Genomic DNA, 20,509 nt, shown 5'->3' with positions numbered 1-20,509 from the left:
TCCACTCGGCCATTCGCAGGCTTTAATCTCATCCAAAGTCCAGCTGCGTTGAGCGGTGAATTCCGCAGGATGGATCCAGGGAATGAGGTTGGGGATGGGCGTCTAGCATCTGCCACAATCAATATTTGGCTGCAGTCCATTTTGCTGACTGTGTGAAAACTCGATGGTCACTCTGCATGTAGATGGGGATCCGCAATGACTGAAATGGACCTGAGTGATGTGTCTTGGATTTGTTGGCCTCTAATGGCTCTGTAAAACATTGTGAATAGTAAAAAAAAAAAAAAAAAAAAAAAAAAAACTAATGCAATAACAGATTCACAATGACATTTTAACGTCTCTTAAAAGCTTTATAATGCTTGGCAGATCTGAACAACAGGCTGATGGTTTAGTGTTTTTTTTTTTTTTATAAACATTTTTTGTGACTAAAAGCGATAGTTTTCTGAGAATTCTGATAAATTTGAATACATTTAAGAATGTTTCAGCTGTCCATACAGTGAAAGTCTATGGGGTCCAAAGCAACATTGAACCCCAGTCACTTCAGTTACATATGGTTAAAAATGAATATTTTAGCCCCTTTATATATGCATATATATATCGAGACGCATTTGGATCTCCACAGTATATCTGAGTCTCATATATATATATATATATATATATATATATATATATATATATATATATATATATATATATATATATATATTAGGGGTGTAACGATACGCGTATTCATATTGAACCGGTAAATTGGACTAATTAATTATATTTGAAAAAAAAAGAGAAATATAATGATAAGCGTTCAACAAGGTAGCCCAATAACCCAAACGACGTAACAGGCAACGCCCCTGACACTCCCGAAGAAGAAAAAAACATCAGTGTATCGTATCGAACCGAACCGTGAATTTTGTGAACCGTTACACCCCTAATATAATTTTCCTTTTTGACTAAAGCCCTTTATTAAGAATTACATTTATGTAGAATAAGTGTAAAAGATTTGTATTTTTTAAACCAGGAGCCAGACTTGGTCTCCGAGCAGCTGTTATTTCTGAGGATTTCTTGCTGTTTAAAATGCTGACATTCTTATCTTCCGGAAGATTCCGGTCTGCAGCTCTCTGAGGGAATGTCTGAAACATTTTAATTTCTGTGCGCTGATATAAATTCCCTACAGCACCGTCACTGGATGCAGTGAGCTGGTCTATTGATTCAACTAATTGAAACATAATGGCTCAGTCATCAGATGGCTTCTGAGCAAATGGTGGTCATCGTCACTTTTTGTCGTCCATTGACACGTTAGGTTTGAGATATTTATACTTTTGGCTGTCCACCATGCCCAAAGAGAGTTCATATCTTCTGAAGCTGCAGGGGTCAGGCATGCTGACCTCGCTGTGTGAATCTGTGTACAGATCACTGCCTCAGGGAAGGAACTATAGACATAGACAGTCAGAGAGAGTGAGAGTGTGCTTTAAAACACTAGCCCACAGCATCTCATGAACTTTGCATCACCGCTGACCTTTCTAAGAGTACTTCCAGTGGAAAATGACAGCTTCTGGGACTAGAGACTAATGAACTTATGACCTCATCCTGCATGTTCAGTCCATGGCAAGCCATACAATAAAGAGAATTAAAAATCATGGTTGATATCATTTTCAGTTCATCTCTCACATAACAATATATCATGGTGACAATCTAGCTGTGTATCAATAGAGATATAATTCATATAATTTATAATAATTACGGAATACACATATACTGTAACTGTGCAGCTCAGGTTCGCTGAAAGTTATCGACACATTATGGCAATAAACAAACATCCATAAGTAAATAAAGGATACTTGATGTTAAAGTTTAGCGCCCTAAGCTGTAAAAATATTAATAAATCTCAATGCAGTACTTGAATCTTGGCACACACATACACACAAATTGGACAAATACACATACTGTAGATAAACCGTTGGAAAATAAATTAGATGCCTTTGGTGTCAGTATATTAGATATGTGCATTATGTCTTAAAGTGACAGCAGTTTTATATTCTTGCTGTTGTCTATGTCATAAATGTTTGTGTAGATTGAAGACTAAGCAGTTTTATTTTTACATCTGATTATTCAATTTCTTATTTGAACTACTGTTAACTACCTGAAAAAGGTTAAAATGCTTAATTTGTATCTTTATTACATTGCATTTGTCTTACTGTTTGTCTTTGCATTTCATTGTGGACCTTTAGTTGGTCATCACTGATAGAGTCATTTTGTATGATATACAAGTAGAGTACAAGTACTATGGTGGTATCCTGTTTCAAGCATTACATGCTACATTGTTGTTGTTACGTGACCTCACTTTGTTTAATTTGTGTGTTTAATTTAAAAAGTAATGTCCTGGTGTCATCTTTCACATCAAATAAAGAATCCAAAAGGAGACGTACTGCATACTGTGTTTCTAGAATACTGTAGCTTCACATTTATGGTTCAGTGCCTGTGTGTTCAGCACGTTTCAGCAGGTTTGTTTGTTCCACTCTCTGCTGTAAGACCAATTACAAGCTGTACAGCACAAAACCTCGTACAGACCCGTGTGCATTCCTGGAAACATGCAGGTCCTATTGTTTCCCGTTAAACTTCATGTTCTGAAGTATCACTAGCATTAGGCTTAGGCAAATACTTGACCTGCCTAAGTATAGTGAAATCCGCTGTTACATAACTTAATTATTCATGAACGTGAGTTTTATGAGTCCCCACGTTCAAAGGTAGTAAAGCCTGCATCATGACCGCAGCCACAACAGTGTGTTTTAATATGAGATTGGGAGTACATGATTAACTAAGCTCTCAGTACATCTTCTCCTAAATATCTGGGTGTAACGCCTGATTTAGCTTACTGGATAATTGACGGTTGAGTGTCATCATTACCAAAGCAGCATTTTTTGAGTCTGCTTTCGTAAAAAATCCCAGATCTCATGCTTATAATGAATTGCTCGGGGTGGAATGATTATTGAGTTGATGTTTAAGCAGCAATACAAAACCCCCATCAGAGAGCGTTCATCCAGGCGGAGCTGCAGTTGGTTTGGGTTTCATGCTGGAATGATCGCTTGTGTACTCGCTCGTTCTGTGGGAGGATCACAGGCCTCTCGACGTGACTGCCGCAAATCTTTCAATTAATCTGCTGTAGACATTAATCAGTTCACAACCATTTAATCAAATTACACCATTGGGTTTGATCTCCACAAATGTTTCCTCTCCGGCTGCTTTCTGTAGCCTGGCGCAAAGCTTTTCCAGATAGGTTCCTCGTGTCCTGGCAAGGGTCGTAGAAAGTGTTAGAAACCACCCCACCCCCCACCCCCACCCCATTTGTGAGACTACGGAACCCCCGCTGAGTACGGAGGGTGAATTAATTGGATTTGACAAAATGTGATGCTTTGATATTTACCGTACGAATCCCATTGCTCGTCTCGCAACCACAAGAAATTGCTTTTTGGAACAGTAATAATGATCATAAAACTGTGTCGGACTGAAATAGATGCAGTTCTCTCTCCTCTTCATCACCAGAACTCATTAATTAGGAGTCTAATGGAGGAGTCAGAGACACGCTGGAGCTTGACTATTTATTAAACATGGAAGTTCGAAAAAGGGCTCGCATGTGTCACATATTGTGTTTTATTACTGGTAGTAAACGCGCAGAATGGTTTGCGTGGACCATTTTGGCCATCGCTCACGGTAGTATTAGACAGACTGTAATTAATGAATTATGAAATTATTTAAAGTTATGCAAAATGATTTGTAATTAACAATTATTTACATCAGAAATAAGTAGAGAGTGAATTTGTACTAGAACTACTCACTAGTGCTGTCAGACCTTTTAGCTTTTTCCTAACTGGTTTATAATTTTACTGTTTTTAAAAGTATAGTTTAACCATATACTTTAGTTATATAGATTTATGTATGTGAGCTATCCTCTGTGTGTGTGTGTGTGTGTGTGTGCCATGTGGAGATCAATCTGACTGCTGCTGTGTGGGAAGAAAACCAAAATCTCCCAGCATGAACTGCTGTATTTTGTCTTATCAGCCATTTTATTAGGTCTGATAACACACACAATGGACTCACATTGACATATCCGAGCCATGTAACTGCATTTATTGTGTATAACTCACATCAGTATGATTTGTTGCCGTATACGGCTTGTAGGCAGTGCTTTAATGTGATTGAGTAGCAGCCTGAGGATCACAGCGATTGACAGGTCACCGTGTCGTGTGTTGTGTATTTCACGTGATTACAGTCTTCAGACTAACCTTGAGCTCGCTGCCTTTTGCATGTTCATTCATACGTGGGCTGGAAATGAAAAATGATTCAGTTTTACTGCAGTAGAGCACTGCTGTCCGTGCTTTGATCCATCTGTCACTTCTGACCCTGAGTGTCAGTCGCCTCTCTCTCTCACTCATCCCCATCCTGCACCCGTCCACCGGGTACAGCGGGATCCCATCTACACTTGCCATCTCGCCTCTTTATGAGACGTGCCGGACTTACTGGTGATGTGAATCTTACTAAATATATTTACAAGGAAGTAGGTGCTTTACTGCTATCAGAAAGTTATATTTTTAGATCTTTCATTAGCTACTTTATTATATAGATATACAGATATACATGCACAGTACACACATATATTATGTAAACAGATGCGCTTTTTTATTTCAAAGAGGCGCTTAATCGCAATTAATTGATTTGACAACAGTATTTTTTTTATTTTTTTTAAGTAAAAAAAATTTCTAGCACTCTCTCAAATACTTGATTTTGATTTTGGCCAGACACAAAATATTTATGTGTACTGACATAAATAATTGTTGCAAAATATTTAATACAGAATATGAATACAATTACAGTAAGACATTCAGAATCAGTGAAAGTGATTGTAAGCCTTACAAAATTATATTTTGGTATAATGATAGTTAATTTTAGAAAGTTATTTAATAATATATAATTAAATGTAATAGTAATAGTTATAAAAATAATAATAATATCAATTAAGGTTATGATTGCTTTTATTATCAATATACAGTGTATCAATAATTATGAAACAACAATAACAAATACTGAATGGAAAAGTGAATTTAAGCATTGTAAGCATTGATATGGAGGTTTGCTAACAGTGCTGCATTTAAATATTAACTTTAATTAAGTGGTAGATGTTGACAGTGTTGTTGGGGATTTTTGTGGGGAAGCTGGAAACATTTTTGCAATTCTGTTTGGTGACGCTGGAGGCACAGAAATGTGCATTAAAAGTATTCACCCTCACCGACACATTGAATTTCGATTTGACATACATCTTAAAGTTGGAAAACCAATGCTTTGTGCCATTTCATCCTGTGTTAAGGGCTCCATAGGGATCCATCGTTTAATTTGAACTCCTTGTTGTGGTGAAAATATGCATTATGTGAGGGCATTACAATGTTTATGTCTTCAGTTCAGCTTCCAGGATGGAGGAAGAAAACTCACGACATGTTCTGTGTGGGACTCCGTCAAAGCTATAAATATTCAATGTGGGTGCTTGCATTGTGCCAGTGCAGCTGTAGAACTATTCCTCTTTTGATTGTTAGCCACACATATACTTACTAGGCAACGGGCTCTGACTCTAGCAGCCATCCTCATGATCTGATTAGTCATATCAGCCCTGGTCCTGATAAAGACTTGATGGTCAACAGAGGAGATGTGGCATCTTGGCCAGATGGAGCCATGGCTGTTTTTGTGTTTATCTGTATGAAATCTTGGCTGGAGCAATGACCAACTCAAACCAGATGGGGGGCGGTAGGCTCCTATTTGAGGTAGTGGTTCTGTTGAGGAATACCGAGCTCTGTCAGCTTATGTAGAGGAGCAAGATGCCCAAACACACACACTGAATCACACGGTGGATCACACACTGGAGCTTTTAAAGGGACAGCACACCGTAAAATGAAAATCCAGTCACCATTTACTCGCCACTGATACTGCTCCAAACCTGTATGACCTCTGTGAAACATGAAAGGGTACATTTTAAAGAATTGCACTGGTCTTTTTTTCTGTTTACAAAGACTCTAAACTTTCAAAACAGATGCAAAATTAATATAAACGTAACATAAAAGTAGTCCACATGACTATAACTGTTCTGAAAGCACACAGTACCATGTGAGACAATCTAAGTTATGAAGTAAAATTAAGTTGTCATTTATTGGAAATTTGTATCTGGTATGGGAAAAATAAGTGAGCTTTGTGAATCATTCTTTTGAGTTGGATCTGTTCAATGAATCAGTTGATTTGGTTCACAGAATCCATCTCAATGTTTTGTTCATGAGTTGGTCCAGTTTTCAAACTTTTGAGTCAGATATGTTCAGTGAATCAGTTGGTTTGTTTCATGAAATTATTCTGAAGGATTTCTTCAAAAGTTGGTCCAGTCGTGAACGAATCATTCTTTTGAGTCTAAACTTTTCAGTGAATCAGTTGATCTGGTTCATGGAATTGATCCATTCTTTTTTCTATTTTCAGTAAATCGGTCAGTTTGGTTCAAAGTATTGGTCTGAATAATTTGTTCATGAATTGGTCCAATTTTTAAACTAATCATATTTTTGAGTTTTAAATGTATCTTTTTAATGAATCAAATCGATCTGATTAATTTCTTTGTGAACTTGTTCCAGTTTCTGAAGGGGAAAAAATTCCAAGAACCAGATCAAGTGATTCATTGAAAATTTAAAGTAAATTTTATATTTTAAAAATGTAAAATAATTAACTGTTCATTATATATGCATATACATAAGCTATGTAACCATCTTTTTTTCTCTCTCTTTTTTTTTTTGAGATCTTGTGAAATGAATCATCTGAACTGCTTCAAGGAATCAGTCTTAATAATTTGTTCATAAATTGGACTTAATTGCTGCTCAAATTTAATTCATTGATCCAAAATGGTTCTTCCATTAATATCTCACACAATTTGTATTGTATTGTATTGATTTGTGTGGACACTTTTATGTAGCTTTTTTTAAAGCTTGGAACAGAATGAGGGGGATTAATGACAGGTTTTTCATCTTTTGAATGAACTAACAATTAAAAGACTCAGACTGGTCTCAACAGACAATTATGTTGCCTTCAGTCTGTGCACATTAGAATGTTCCCTTTTCGAATCCAGCTCTAACAGATGCTTTTGTCTCTCTCCAGCGGAGCCTCTCCCTCTGATGGACCTGTGTCGACGTGCAGCGCGGCTGGCTCTGGGACGAGAGCGTCTACAGGAGATCGAAACATTGCCTTTGCCCCAGTCTCTGAAGAATTACCTCCAGTACCAGTGAGACTACGGGTCTCACGTAGAGACGCACACACGGACACAGCGAGGAAGCCTGAGGTGCTACTATAGCGCCACCATTAGGCCGCAGAGGGAAAATGTTTACATTGTGGCTCACTGGTGGAATCTTAAGTTAGTTTTTTTTTGTTTGTTTGTTTTTTCCTTTTTTATTTCCTTCTTTATGAGTTGTTTAAATTATTGATGGCTTTGGAAGAAGCTCGGGGGACAGTGTGACGCGGGGCTAGAGCGGTGGCAGATCAACAGACCTGCAGCGCCTCCAGGTGTACGTCTCGCCTTGGAGAATTCGACAGGAATTGTCATTAACCTTGGGATGCCTTTGAAAGCCCACAGTCATAATCGTTCCTCTTTCCCTGGGTGTGAAGCCTGCAGAGCACAGTCATTGGACACAGGACACCGAGGCGTCCGCAGGTCGGGTTTAGCCGCCTCCGAGTCAAAATCCGCCACACGGGGGCCTCAAACCCCCGAAGAAACAAGCCTTGGAAGGTACAATACCTTCGCACAGGAGCACCAGGGACGGTTACATAACTGACAGCAACCATTCTCCTTTTTTTGCCTGGGATGTATGTGTATTCCTGAGGACACTCATGCGTGTACGCATAAAAACGACCAACAATCGTATACGGATTTCACTTCTTGTTCTCTATGGGCTAGAGTCACTTTTCTATCTGATTTTATTGTCAGTGTGAGATTTCAGTTGATGATGATGATTTTATCAAGGTGTTTGGCTATCTTTTAATTTTATTTATCAAGTTTGAGTTCCTTTTTAATGAACTGAGGATGTGCGAGCGAGCATATTGATATAGAACACTATCATACACTCATCACATATGGCTTTCTATTTTAAACTGGGATGCTGCTTTTATTATTATTAATATTGTTATTATTCTGTCTGAATGCTTAAATAGAAGTCTGGTTTGTCAGAGGCACACAGTGGAATGTAAAGACCTTGCTAGCATTAGCGTATTTGAAATGTGAATAAAAGCCAAGTGAATGAGAACGATGGTACGTTTTTTGTTTTTTTTGTTTTTTTGGAGACAGAATATGCCCGGATGTGTTTCAGCGTTCTCATTGAATAAAAATATGTGCATTCTTGAACACAGAAGGGCCTATTTACATAACAGCACTTCTTTTCCTCGGCTAGCGTTCTACTGAGAGTTCCCTCATTTCCCACTTTTCTCTCTCTCTCCTGTCTGACTCCCACTCTATCACAGTCTGAGGCTGAAAAGTATTATCTAACCTAAATCTGTAAAGAATTGGATCGCTCTTCTCATGCTCTTCTCGGGTTCGTGGGAGGCATTTAAATGATCACTAACCGCAGGTGCTTTCAGTAAACCAGACCTCCCTTGTGTTCTTAATCACTCAGTCATTCACCTAAAATACCCTTAACATTTTCAATTAAATAAAACTACATGATATTCTGATTAACCACATTCATCACAATTATAGCATATACTCAATTTTGTCAAAAGACCCTCAAATTAAGATAATTCAGAGATGCTGTAGGACAAGAAAATTATTAAATAGATAAAAAGTGGCCGTAAAAGATCAGGATTTAGTCTAATCTAATGCAAAATACTAATAATTAGGTAATACTTGAGTCTAAAAATCTACTTCTCACTGTTAACTAGTTGCTTAATATATCATGCCCATTATTAACATTTTGGCTGTTTATTAGTACTTGTAAAGCACCTATTCTTCATATTCTACATCCCTAATCCTACCCAATACCTAAACTTAACCTAAAATTATATTATATATATAATATTTAATATATAAACATTTTTAAACAAACATATGCATGCAAGTGTTTGCATTAATGTAAATATACACAATACACACATATGTTATGTAATCAAAAACTTTTATTTTGGATGAAATTAATCCAGATTAACCATTTGACAGCATTATTTTATACTAAAAATAAGATATAGAAGTGGGTATTAAATGCTAAAAGCGTAAGATTATATGTGTACTGTATATCAGTTATCTTCAGTGGGATGTATTTATATTGTGAGTGACTGTCCATCATTCACATTCAACTCTTGTCTGTAAAGGTCTGAATTAATTGGCTAATACAGCCAGATGGCCAATATGGCCAAATGTCCCACAGAATTATAATATCTGATTAAAATAAGTTTATAGCAGAATCCCCAATGAGAGATTACAGTATCATGTCTATTATTTATAGCAGGTATAAACTTTGAGTAAAGCTTATTTGAAGACACACTAACATACTACAATACCTAGAAATTATTCTCTTAACTTGTTTCATGTATCAGCGTAATCTAATACATTGGTGAGCCACCCGAATGGCTACTCGGCCAAATACAGCAAAATCGAACACCCTACAAAATACCTTAGTAATCCAACTCAGATCTAATCTTAAGTGTGTACAAATCAAGCAGAGAAACTCCATACTGCTTTTGCACTTCTTCCATTAAGGTCAAAAATCTTTAAGTGGCTTTTTTTTTTAACAATGGAGAATGCATTTACAGATCCTTTGCTTGAAATAGGGTGATTTGGACTAATCTTGCCCTGTTTTAGTGTATATAGACATGTTAGGACTGTCTTATTGGAAATCGATGTTAGACAGCAAGGCACTGTCCTTCCACGCCAGCATAAAAATGGACTTTTTTTGTTCTTGGCTTCTCTCTTTCACTTTTGGAATGAGCTCAAATGTAATTGAATAGCACAGATCCGAGAGCCAAGGTTCAGAGATAGTGCTCCGATCAAAGCATCGGGACGGCGAACGAGAGGCTGTGGTTTAAGCCAGGACATTGATCCTCCCTATCCTCCGTTTCCCCCCCAATCTGGTCTTAAATCGCTAACAAACATGTTTAACTAAAGGGAACAGACTGTTCAGTGTGTTCCAGCCTTGAGAGAATGGCCCGAAGAGTCTGCGTTTGTGTCCAAATGCTTTCGAATCGGCTTGGGAATCCCTGGTTGTTTGTTTTATGTCCTTCATCATTAGCAGGCGATTGTTGGAATACTTGGAAATGGGTATTGTACTGACTTCCTCCCAGTGTGATTCTCAATATGCTATGTAGACATGGGCCAGTGGCTATTTCCTTAACTTACCGGGGTGTAAATAGGCGGCCGAGAGCTCATCCACCACTGAGAGGCCTTGGGAGAGGAGTGTTAAAGAAAAGAAAAAAAAAGCGAGACTTCCTTGATGTGCTTCCTTCCCTGTGGCTGTGCGACTGAGAGAATGAGGGTATAAATAGGGAGCCGATGGCAGTGATGGTCTGGGGAAAAGATCTTCGTGTCCTTAACGACCTCAGCTTCCACACGCAGGTGCATCCTGGCCTGTGCTGGTCACAACATCACCGAGGGTACAAGAAAATATGTTCTGCTGAGAAAACACTGGAGACAGCACCTTTTGTTCTCACTGCATGTTTCCCGTTCATGTACCATAACTCAGATTTCTATTAAAGGAGGAAGACGGAGAACAGATTGGGTGACAAATGTATATTTAAAACCTTCAGTTTATTAATTAATGTAGATTAAAAGATAAGCAAACAGTTTTGCTAACAGTTTGTATATGAAGAATATACAGTGAGTACTAGTTAGCCATTGGCTGCAGTCTTTGCAGTGTGTTCAAGTACAACCTTTAGGCCAAACACAGTCGGCTTTCATCGCCGCTATTTCTTTGTCACAGCCTTTAGATTCACTCACCATTTTGGAAAAACATTCTTCATGAGGTAAGACTAACGTAAATGTATTCTTTAGTTACGAAAGCGTAGCATACAAAATATCTCCTACTAAACATTCACATACATTATTTGGTAAATTCACCAAAGAATGAATGAAATATTTGCTTTTTTTCTGGAAAATGGTGTTATTTGCGTCATTTTGTATACTGGCCATTTAAAACAAGAGGTAGCACACTTTACCCCACTTGAAGTCCTACTTGAAGATACTTTCCTATTTTGTACTGCAACATAGTTATAGCTCAGACATGTGCTGTCTGTTCATGTTACAAGCTACTGTAAGTACAGTCTAAAATAGCTATTCATCAAATACTGTACCCTAGGCCTATACTGTTCAAAAGTCTTTGTTTCTTATGATTACCTTTATAATACAGTATGCTGAATTTCTTTTATTAATGTTGAAAACAGCTGTGCTGCTTAATCTTTTTGTGGAAACCATGTTACATTTTTAATGATTCTTTGATGAATAGAAAATTCAAAAGAACAACATTTATTTGACAATGTTCAGCTATTTAAATGTTTATTTTTCCGTGACTCCAAACTTTTGAATGGTAGCTAATTGGGAAAGTGTCTTAGCAATAAACTTATTTCACATATAAATTCAAAACTATTGATTTAAAAACCTATAAAGCCTTCCTCTGTTGGCCCACAAACTAGCATCATGATTAAACAGCTAACGTTATGTTATGCTAACGCTGCAAAATCTAGTAGTTCCAGCGCCAGTTTCCTATTGACTGAGGAGATATTGGGGATTTGGTTTCAGTATTGCCCAATATTGAACAGGTGATTGTAAGGATTTGATCTTCAGATTGAAAATTTCTCTTCGGCTCAAGAGAAAAACACACAGGGAGTGTACAGAGAGATGAAACAGATTAGCGCGAGTCAACATGTTCTCTTCCTCCTTCCCTCCCCTTCATTTTCTCTCCTCTCACGCTCGGTTCTCCGAGCCAGGTTTTATAAATAGCATGTGATCCATCTATTATGTCTGTGCTTCTCCCCGGATCCTGTTTAGCTTCCCGGCTTTACTTAGGAGCCCTGTTGCAAAAGCAGCATTAAAGAGTTTTCTGACTGATTTTATTTAGTGCCTCCAGACTTAGTACAAGCCTAAAAATTATCACTCATCAGGTCAACGAGAGCCAGGACTAATTGTTCAGGGCTAGGATATAGCAAGGACTGGAAAGATTTGAATTGTGCTTTGTTAAACCTATGAATCTAAAATAATAATAATTATTATTATTAATAAATTATTACAATTATTTTAATATAATAACAACAGTTATAATTATTACAATAATTGTAATTGTCATTTTTAAATAATAATAATAATAATAATAACAACTATTATTATTGCTACTATATTGTCATATAATGATGTAATGATATTGTAATTTATTATTATTATTAGCATGATTTAAAATAATAATTACAATTATTTTAATAATTACAATCATTTAATAATAATAACTATTATTATCATTATTATTACTACTACTGATATTGTCTGTTTTTATTATTATTAGCAGCATTTTTTTAAATGATAATTACAATTATTTCAATAATAATAACAATAATTATTATTATTATTGTCATTAGTAGTAGTGGTATTTAAAAATTACAATTGCAATATTATTATTATTAGTAGTAGTATTTTAAAATTATATATATATATATATATATATATATATATATATATATATATATATATATATATATATATATATATATACACACACACCTTCTCATTCAAAGAGTTTTCTTTATGAAAATGTGATAAAATTAGATTAAATTGGGCATGCTTGTAAACTATAACAAGAAACAAAATGTTCAATTGTTCTTTAGAACGACTAAGAAAACTGACAACAACAAAAATGAATGAATGAGTAAATAAAAAATAACTAAAAGATAGTGGTTGCCATAGAAACAGGGAGGCACAACATAAAAATAGATTGGTGGAGGGTGTCTGGTGGATTTTTGACATCTGCAACATGGCACAGTGGACAATCGAGGAGGGGTGGAGAATCTCCTCCATGTACACCTCCTTTCTCTTTATGAAATCTGCCTTAAAACATTCTAGTCACAATGTAAAAATACATCAGGCCTAATCTTCCATGTCACCGCACCAAATGATTCTCTATTAAATATAGCAGGTTATCATGCCTTTGCTTCAAAGGTTTTTGCCATTTGCTAATGAGTGCTAAATGTTAAACTAGCCGTGTGTCATCACTTATTATTCAGCACCAGATTGGACCTCAGAGTTAAAGAATTGGAAAATTATTCATATTAAGCTTGTGCAACAGATTCAATTTGTCGTGTTCTCCAAGATTCAAGTGAATTAGGGATGTGCTTTGATATGACTTGCTCAGTTCATTTTCCACACAGACACAGAGAAAAGTGAAGCCCTCATAATTCGAAAAAACGCAAAGCAGGCCCTTGGGTTCATCTCTGTCTGTGCTGGTGCTGCTTAAATTAAGTTAATTAGCTCTCAGAGACAGGAGAAATTCTTAATGAGGTCTAACCTACCAAACACTCTGGCTGAGCACAAACGCATGTGTAGGAAAGAATTCAAAAACATTTTTCTTTGTGAACTTGATAGCCTAAACTGAAAAATAGTGATAGGCACTTTGAATCTTTTGTTTTGAATCCGTGCCTCTGATAACAAAATAAATCACTTGATATCACTAGACTAAACGATGCTTTGTTACTTACTGTTTCGAAATGTCAGTGGTTTCACACTAAAACACTTTTTTTATAGAACATGACATTGAAAAAAAATAATTCTGCCATTCACATTGCATTTGCTTTGTTTTAAATCATATTCAGTTGGATTCGGAGTGCGTTGGGGTTTTGAACATTTCAAAGAGTGATTTTACAAAGCGATCGGTTCTTTTGATTCAAAGCTTCAAAAATCCTCGCTTATTTTTTGCATTTAAGTATAAGGTTTCTCAGCGTGCTGTAATATGACTAATGATGAGACTCGATGCATACAGCGTGTCAAACGTGAGCCACGACAAACATGCGCACTGTAAAAGGAGATATCTCGTTTTTATGATTCAGACTCTGGTGGCCTTGCTTCGTTGTATGAAGAGGTGGACGGTGGAGATGGAATGGTAATAAAAGTTAATAGTGTAATAAATTGTGAGCTGTAAACGACTGACAGTACTCTGGAGGCTGAGACAAAAATCAGACTTTGGTCAGGAGAGTAGCAGGACTGGCATGCTGCAAAAAACGTGACAGCCCTATGGTAGGCTATACCACTCTTTTTCATCCTCATCATTGATTAAGACTCAGGAGTTATGCTTTAACATCACGTGCCATCATGAGCATGCATTACACACCATCATTAGCACAGAGTGCCTTTCTTTCAATATGACGCTGGCATATTATTTCAAGTTCTGAATCATGAAGGCCTACTGCTGAGGAACTTGGATGTGCAGAGTTCCTCCCTCATTTTTCTCTCTCAGTCTGAATTTATACTGTGCTGTGCTGTGATAATGTAATGTGGTATATTCATTAAATGTTTTAAATAATAATCATTTGATACATTGAATTATATTAAATAACCGTAACCTGAAAACGAAAGCCTTTCTAAAAAAAAACTTTTGGTTGCATCCATCTAGTTTAAATAAAAAATAAAGAAAACTGAAAAAAAAAAAAAAAAAAAAAAAAACGTATTTTTAAAGCACTAAATTCAATGAATTTAATCAATAAATACACTTGGCAATTTACAGTCTATATCATGATATATACTGGCACCACGATTTTTTATTTATTTATTATTATATTTTTTGTATTATTGTTTTTAGCGCTTTAAGAGTTTAAATATGCTATTTGGAGATCTCCAGAGGCATGCAAGTGTCAACAAACTCTCTAAACCGATTGCCTAGATTTACAAGAAAGTTGAAGACTGCCCTCTGCCGGTTAAATTGTGTCATTACAAGTGGTGTCCTACACAATGTAAGTCAGTCATAGCCTACTTGTAGCTTTGGGGAAAGTATAATTTTTCTTTTTCCAGCACAATTTTTTTTTTTTTTTTTTTTAAACAGAGAATCACAGAAAGCATGAGCTTTAAATAAATATTCTTCTTTTATAGTTTATTGGGTTGTTGTTTCATTTAGGAATCTATTGTTAATTATATTGTTGATAGATTGCAGTCTTGATGTGTGACTGCAAAACCTATATTTAGGGTTAAAGCTAAACTCTGCAGGAAAGTGGATCTCGCGAGCCAGATTTGAGGATCACTGCCATAGGAGAAACTTTTTGTCTAATGGTTCCATAAAGAACCTTTGACATTTGGAAAACCTTACTGTTACACAAAATGTTCTTTGTGGTGTAAGAAGGTTCTTCAGCTATAAAAAAAAAAAAAAAGGTAAGAAATTGAGATATTGAGTTTCTCTATTAAGATTAAAATGTGTCTAATAGGCTACCCCCTTAATGTGTATTGCAAGTTTATTTTCAGTAGTCAGTTGAACCAAAGACTATAGAATACCCTTAAAAGTCTTAAAAGGACTTTGGTTGAACTATCCGATTTTCATTTTCATGTGTTAGGGGAGAGTGGTACAGTATTTGTCACAAGTTTTAGTTTTAGACTGTATAAAAACAGGCCACTCTCCAATGACACATGCCAATGAAAACCGGACAGTTCTGCTGTGTCATTTGGTCATCCGGTTTTAAGTGGCATGTGTCAGTAAATCCTGTGACATGCCGAATGCCGATGAACTGCGTCCTGTGTTGCTGACATTGTCGGAGTCAGGTAGCAGTATGTTGCCTCCAGTTGTGACTGGCAGATGAGTTGAGCAGCTGTAATTGTAACACAAAAATCCTAAATAAACCTCTGAATTTAGTGATTTTTTAGATAAATGTCCATTAAACATATTTACCAGTCTCTTATATTTGAGGGGTCGATGACACTGAATGTTGTGTAATAGTGCTATTGTATTTGGTTGATCACACAGACTACCCATTGTAGGATACACACGGGAATTTTGGTGGGTGCGAGGCCCTGTGCGAAGTTGACGTGAGAGGCCCTCTACAATTGTGTGTGTGTGAAATGAGTTCTAGGCTTGTATAAAGAGTTCAGATGCCATCAAGTGCCATCTAACATTTTCTTCTAAAATGATTATTTTCTCATGCTCTTGTGTTTATGTTCAGTTATTTTACTTTAAAGGGAAAGAAATAAACTATTCATTGCCATTAGAGTGAAATTACAGAACCTACACATGGGAGCCTGATAAAAATGTCAAAAGAAAAATTCAAATGGCCCTTAGAGGCTTTTGCATCTGAACTCTTCATATGAAGTTGTAATCAATTTACACTATTTACAATTTATATTTTATTTTAACGTGCACACTCACTCTTATTCGTATGTATAATAGCAAATGTCTATTATCACATATTTTCAATTTAAAATGGTGAAATTTCATAAAAGGTTGAGTAGTTTGCGTCACTACATAGTCTATTACTGTTTGTCGCTAAACATTTCTATCGTAAAACAGTTTTCTAATACAGTAGGCTACTAGTAACATCTTTCCACAAACTCTAGTTGCATTGTAACAGTGACAGTAAAACCCGCATACTTTGATCTGATTAACCATTTTGATCATTTTGACATTGACGAGCGCCTGTTGGACCACTGAGGCAGACCAGCCTGAAGCCCTGCACGGGCTTCAAATTTAAGCCCTGGTCCGAGACGCTCAGGCCTTAGACCGGCCCATGAAAGACAGCTTATCAGAATAACTGGCCCGAGACCATCTTTCTTAACAGAATTTTTTTCTCCTTTTCCCAAAACATCTTATACTACTGTTCCAGCTATTAAAAATAGTTATGTTTTATATGTAATTGCAAAGTGATTATATTTTTTTTATAGTTTTTTAATTAATTTAATTTAGAAAAACGTTTGGACCATTGTTTTCGTTCATTAATTATACGTTTTTGTATTTTAGTTTGACCAATTTAGCCTTCTCAAATTATCATGCCTTCTATAGATATAAAACCGTTTATAAAAGCATGTTTAAACATTAAACCTAGATAAATGTGTGCTATATCCAATAGTTTGTGCGGAGAGTGCAAGTTAAACATTATCAACTCGAACATTATCAGGAAGGCTATTCCAGAGTTTGGGAGCTCTACCTCCTTTAGTGGACTTTGCTATCCTAGGAAGTAGGTCCAATTAGTAATATCTCTGCCTTATCCGAATTTAATAGGAGAAAATTATTACTTTTACTTTTACATTTTTAACACACTCTGGTACCTTAGTTAATCTAGAAGTTTAATCTGGTCTCGTTAAAATATATAGTTGAGGATCATCAGCATGACAGTATTTTCTAATAATATTATAAGGGGCAACATGTATATTGAAAATAGCGGAGGACCTAAGACAGATCCTTGTGGCACTCCATATTTCACTGGTGATAAATGAGACTACTCACCATTTAAATACAAAATATGGTAGTGATCGGACAGGTAGGATCTAAACCATCTTAGAGCCTGCCCTTGAATACCTATATATAGAATATAGTTTTTTAGTCGATCTATGAGTATGTCATGATCTATGGTGTCGAACGCAGCACTAAGATCAAGTAAAACTAGCAATGAGATGCAGCCTTGATCTGACGCAAGAAGCAAGTCATTTGAAAATAGTGCAGTTTCAAGGTGGGGCCTGAAACCTGACTGAAATTCTTCATACAGATAACTTTTTTGCATGAAGGAGCACAATTGAGCAGACACAACTTTTGATAAAATTTTAGACATAAATGGAAGATTTGAAATGGGCCTATAATTTGCCAGTTCACTAGGATCTAGTTGTGTTTTTTTTAATAAGAGGCTTAATAATCACGAGCTTGAATGTTTTTTGGGACATGACCTAGAGATAAAGATGAGTTAATAATATTGAGAAGTGGTTCTTCGGCTAAAGGTAACAACCTTTTCAGTAATTTAGTCTGTACAGGATCTAATAAACATGTTGTTGGTTTAGTAGAAGTGATAAGTTTATTTAGCTCTTACTGTCCTATAGTTGTAAAGCACTGCAGTTCATCTTTGGGTGTGATGGATGAAACTGCAATATACATATTCATCCAAACGCTGCTCAGCAGCATCAGGTTTGGCTGCCATTTCTCTGAAGCACTGCCGCTGCGTCTTTTTCTGTTGATTTGCATCAGGAGAGTTGAATTACAGTCTTGCGCTACAGTAAACTGGTCTAACCACATTATTACAGGATACATTACATACATAAGGTCATTTAATGTCGACTAATTTAACTTGAGCAACAAACTGAGCTAATCGAATTAAAAAAAAATCACTTCTGCCTAGTAACAGTGAACAGGATTTCACCAAGTGCAAAATGTTCCTGGATCAACATCGTTGTTGATCCTGGAACAACATTCCAAGCAACCAATCAGTACTGAGGAAGTATAGGAATATGTTCAATAGGAAATGTCAGTTTTATTTATATTTTTTATATTCTCTCTCTCTCTCTCTCTCTCTCTTTATATATATATATATATATATATATATATATTTATATATATGTTCAACCATTGTGTGAATACAATCAGCCATATTTTTCTTCCTTTTCTTGTAACTTCTAATGACAGCTGACAAACAAACTTAAGATTTATTAAAACAAAACCAACTGGACTGGTTTGTGAAGCATCAATGAGGAAGAAAAAAAAGAAGGTTTACAGGTTTTTGATTGGGTTGGTTCTCTTTTCATAAGATCTACATTTTCTAAACTTTTAGTACAAAATATTAAACTCACACCACTAGCCATTCTTTCAAAACTGATCTCATGATTTCATTGTAGTTGCACATATTTTCATTCCACATTAACATTGTTTCCGAACACAGGATCATTGTGACATGAATAGAGAACATTTGGTTCAATCGCCAAAACACAACAGTAAGATTTTCTTTCAACTTAGTACTTTTTACAGTCAGTTCATTCAAGAGAAAACAATGTGGGATACATGTTTCAAATCACCTTTGTTGCTGAAATAATTTACGTAATAGAGGCAAAAACTGTCATGTTAGAAAATACACTTACATTATCTAACTTGTAACACTCACATTAAATCAATAATGCCTGGTCCTCTCTCTTCCTCTCTCTTTCATAACTCCTCTTTTTACCCTTCTGGATCTCCTCCGTGGGATTCGAGGCTTAGAGAGTATTCTCCGCTCTGTCACCTACTGGAAAGCATCAAATTCTATACCAACAACAGAGCCAGTCTTCTTGATAAGTTTGTTAACTCTGCTTCTATCTCTCATGTGGGAAACCCTCTGTCTAGCACACTATAGACAGAGTACTATCCAACACTGTCTGATAGATGCAGCAAAATAGGGGATGGCTGATGTTAAATGACCTCAGCCACTTTATAAAATAAAGTTGGCTTTGACCCTTCATGTACAATATCTCCACATGGCTCTTCCAGTCTAGCTAGTTGTCAAGCTGCACACCAAGGTATCTCCACTGTGATGCCCCGTATGGTGATCGAAATTGATCGTGTGCTCCTCTTCCTCTTAAAATACAACTATCTCATTGGTTTTTAAGATGCTGTGATGGAGATTGTTGTGGTCACTTCAGACAAAAAAATCCTTAATCATTCTCTAGCTGACATCTACTGTATCATCAGAGAATTTCTGAAGGAAACAGCTATCAGTATTATACTGGAAGCATGCAGTGTAGATGGTAAACAAAAAAAGGGGGCCAAAACAGTTCCTTGTGGTGCTCCTGTGATACTCAGAATAGTATTAGAGACACTATTCAGTAGACGCACATGCTGTGGTCTGCAGGATAAATAGTCCATACCATATCATACCATACCAACTTTATTTGTTAAGCACTTTACAACAACCACAGTAGACCAAAGTGCTGTACAGAAAAATAAATAAAAATAAAATAGATAAAATAAACATATGTACCATTTATAACCACAGAATAAAAGCATTCAAAGTAACAAATTGAAACAAGTAAATAAAGTCGACCTCTTACTAGGTGTCAAAAGCCAAAGAGAAAAGATGGGTTTTAAGAAGGGTTTTAAAAACAGATAAAGAAGAGGCCTGCTTAACATGCAAAGGCAGATCATTCCACAGTTTAGGGGCAGACACAGCAAAGGCACGGTCCCCTCTGAGCTTACGCTTAGTTTTAGGCACAGTCAGGAGCAGCTGATCATCTGATCTGAGAGAGCGGACGGGTTTATAAGAGTGTAGAAGCTCAGAGAGGTATGGCGGAGCAAGACCATTTAGTGATTTAAAAGCAAATAACAGAATTTTAAAATGGATCCTAAATTGAATAGGCAGCCAGTGTAATGAAGCTAAAATAGGGGAAATGTGCTCATGTTTACGTGTGCCCGTTAAAAGACGTGCTGCTGCATTTTGTATCAACTGGAGACGGTTGATGGAGGACCCACTAACCCCCACATATAGTGAGTTACAGTAGTCCAGCCGTGTAGTTACAAAGGCGTGGATAACAGTTTCGAAATGTTGTCTTGACAGCATTGGTTTT

At 36.3% G+C, this 20,509-nt stretch overlaps 1 protein-coding gene across 5 annotated transcripts in view; it reads left to right on the top strand.

The window, feature by feature from the left end:
• Positions 1 to 8,300, top strand: part of LOC127951102 (SPRY domain-containing SOCS box protein 4) — a 67,869-nt gene extending 59,569 nt beyond the window's left edge. For all 5 annotated transcript variants that reach the window (XM_052548759.1, XM_052548762.1, XM_052548763.1 and 2 more), the window contains one exon: positions 7,162 to 8,300. In XM_052548759.1, coding sequence (XP_052404719.1) covers positions 7,162 to 7,289 — 128 coding nt within the window. In that variant the 3' untranslated portion in view covers positions 7,290 to 8,300. The remainder of the gene's footprint in view (positions 1 to 7,161) is intronic.
• Positions 8,301 to 20,509: the final 12,209 nt, after the last annotated feature.

The sequence above is a fragment of the Carassius gibelio genome, chromosome B2 (assembly GCF_023724105.1).
Source record: "Carassius gibelio isolate Cgi1373 ecotype wild population from Czech Republic chromosome B2, carGib1.2-hapl.c, whole genome shotgun sequence".
Classification (NCBI taxonomy): Eukaryota; Metazoa; Chordata; class Actinopteri; order Cypriniformes; family Cyprinidae; genus Carassius; species Carassius gibelio.
The sequence above is the reverse complement of the archived record's forward strand: the minus strand, read 5'-3'. Positions and strand labels throughout refer to the sequence as shown.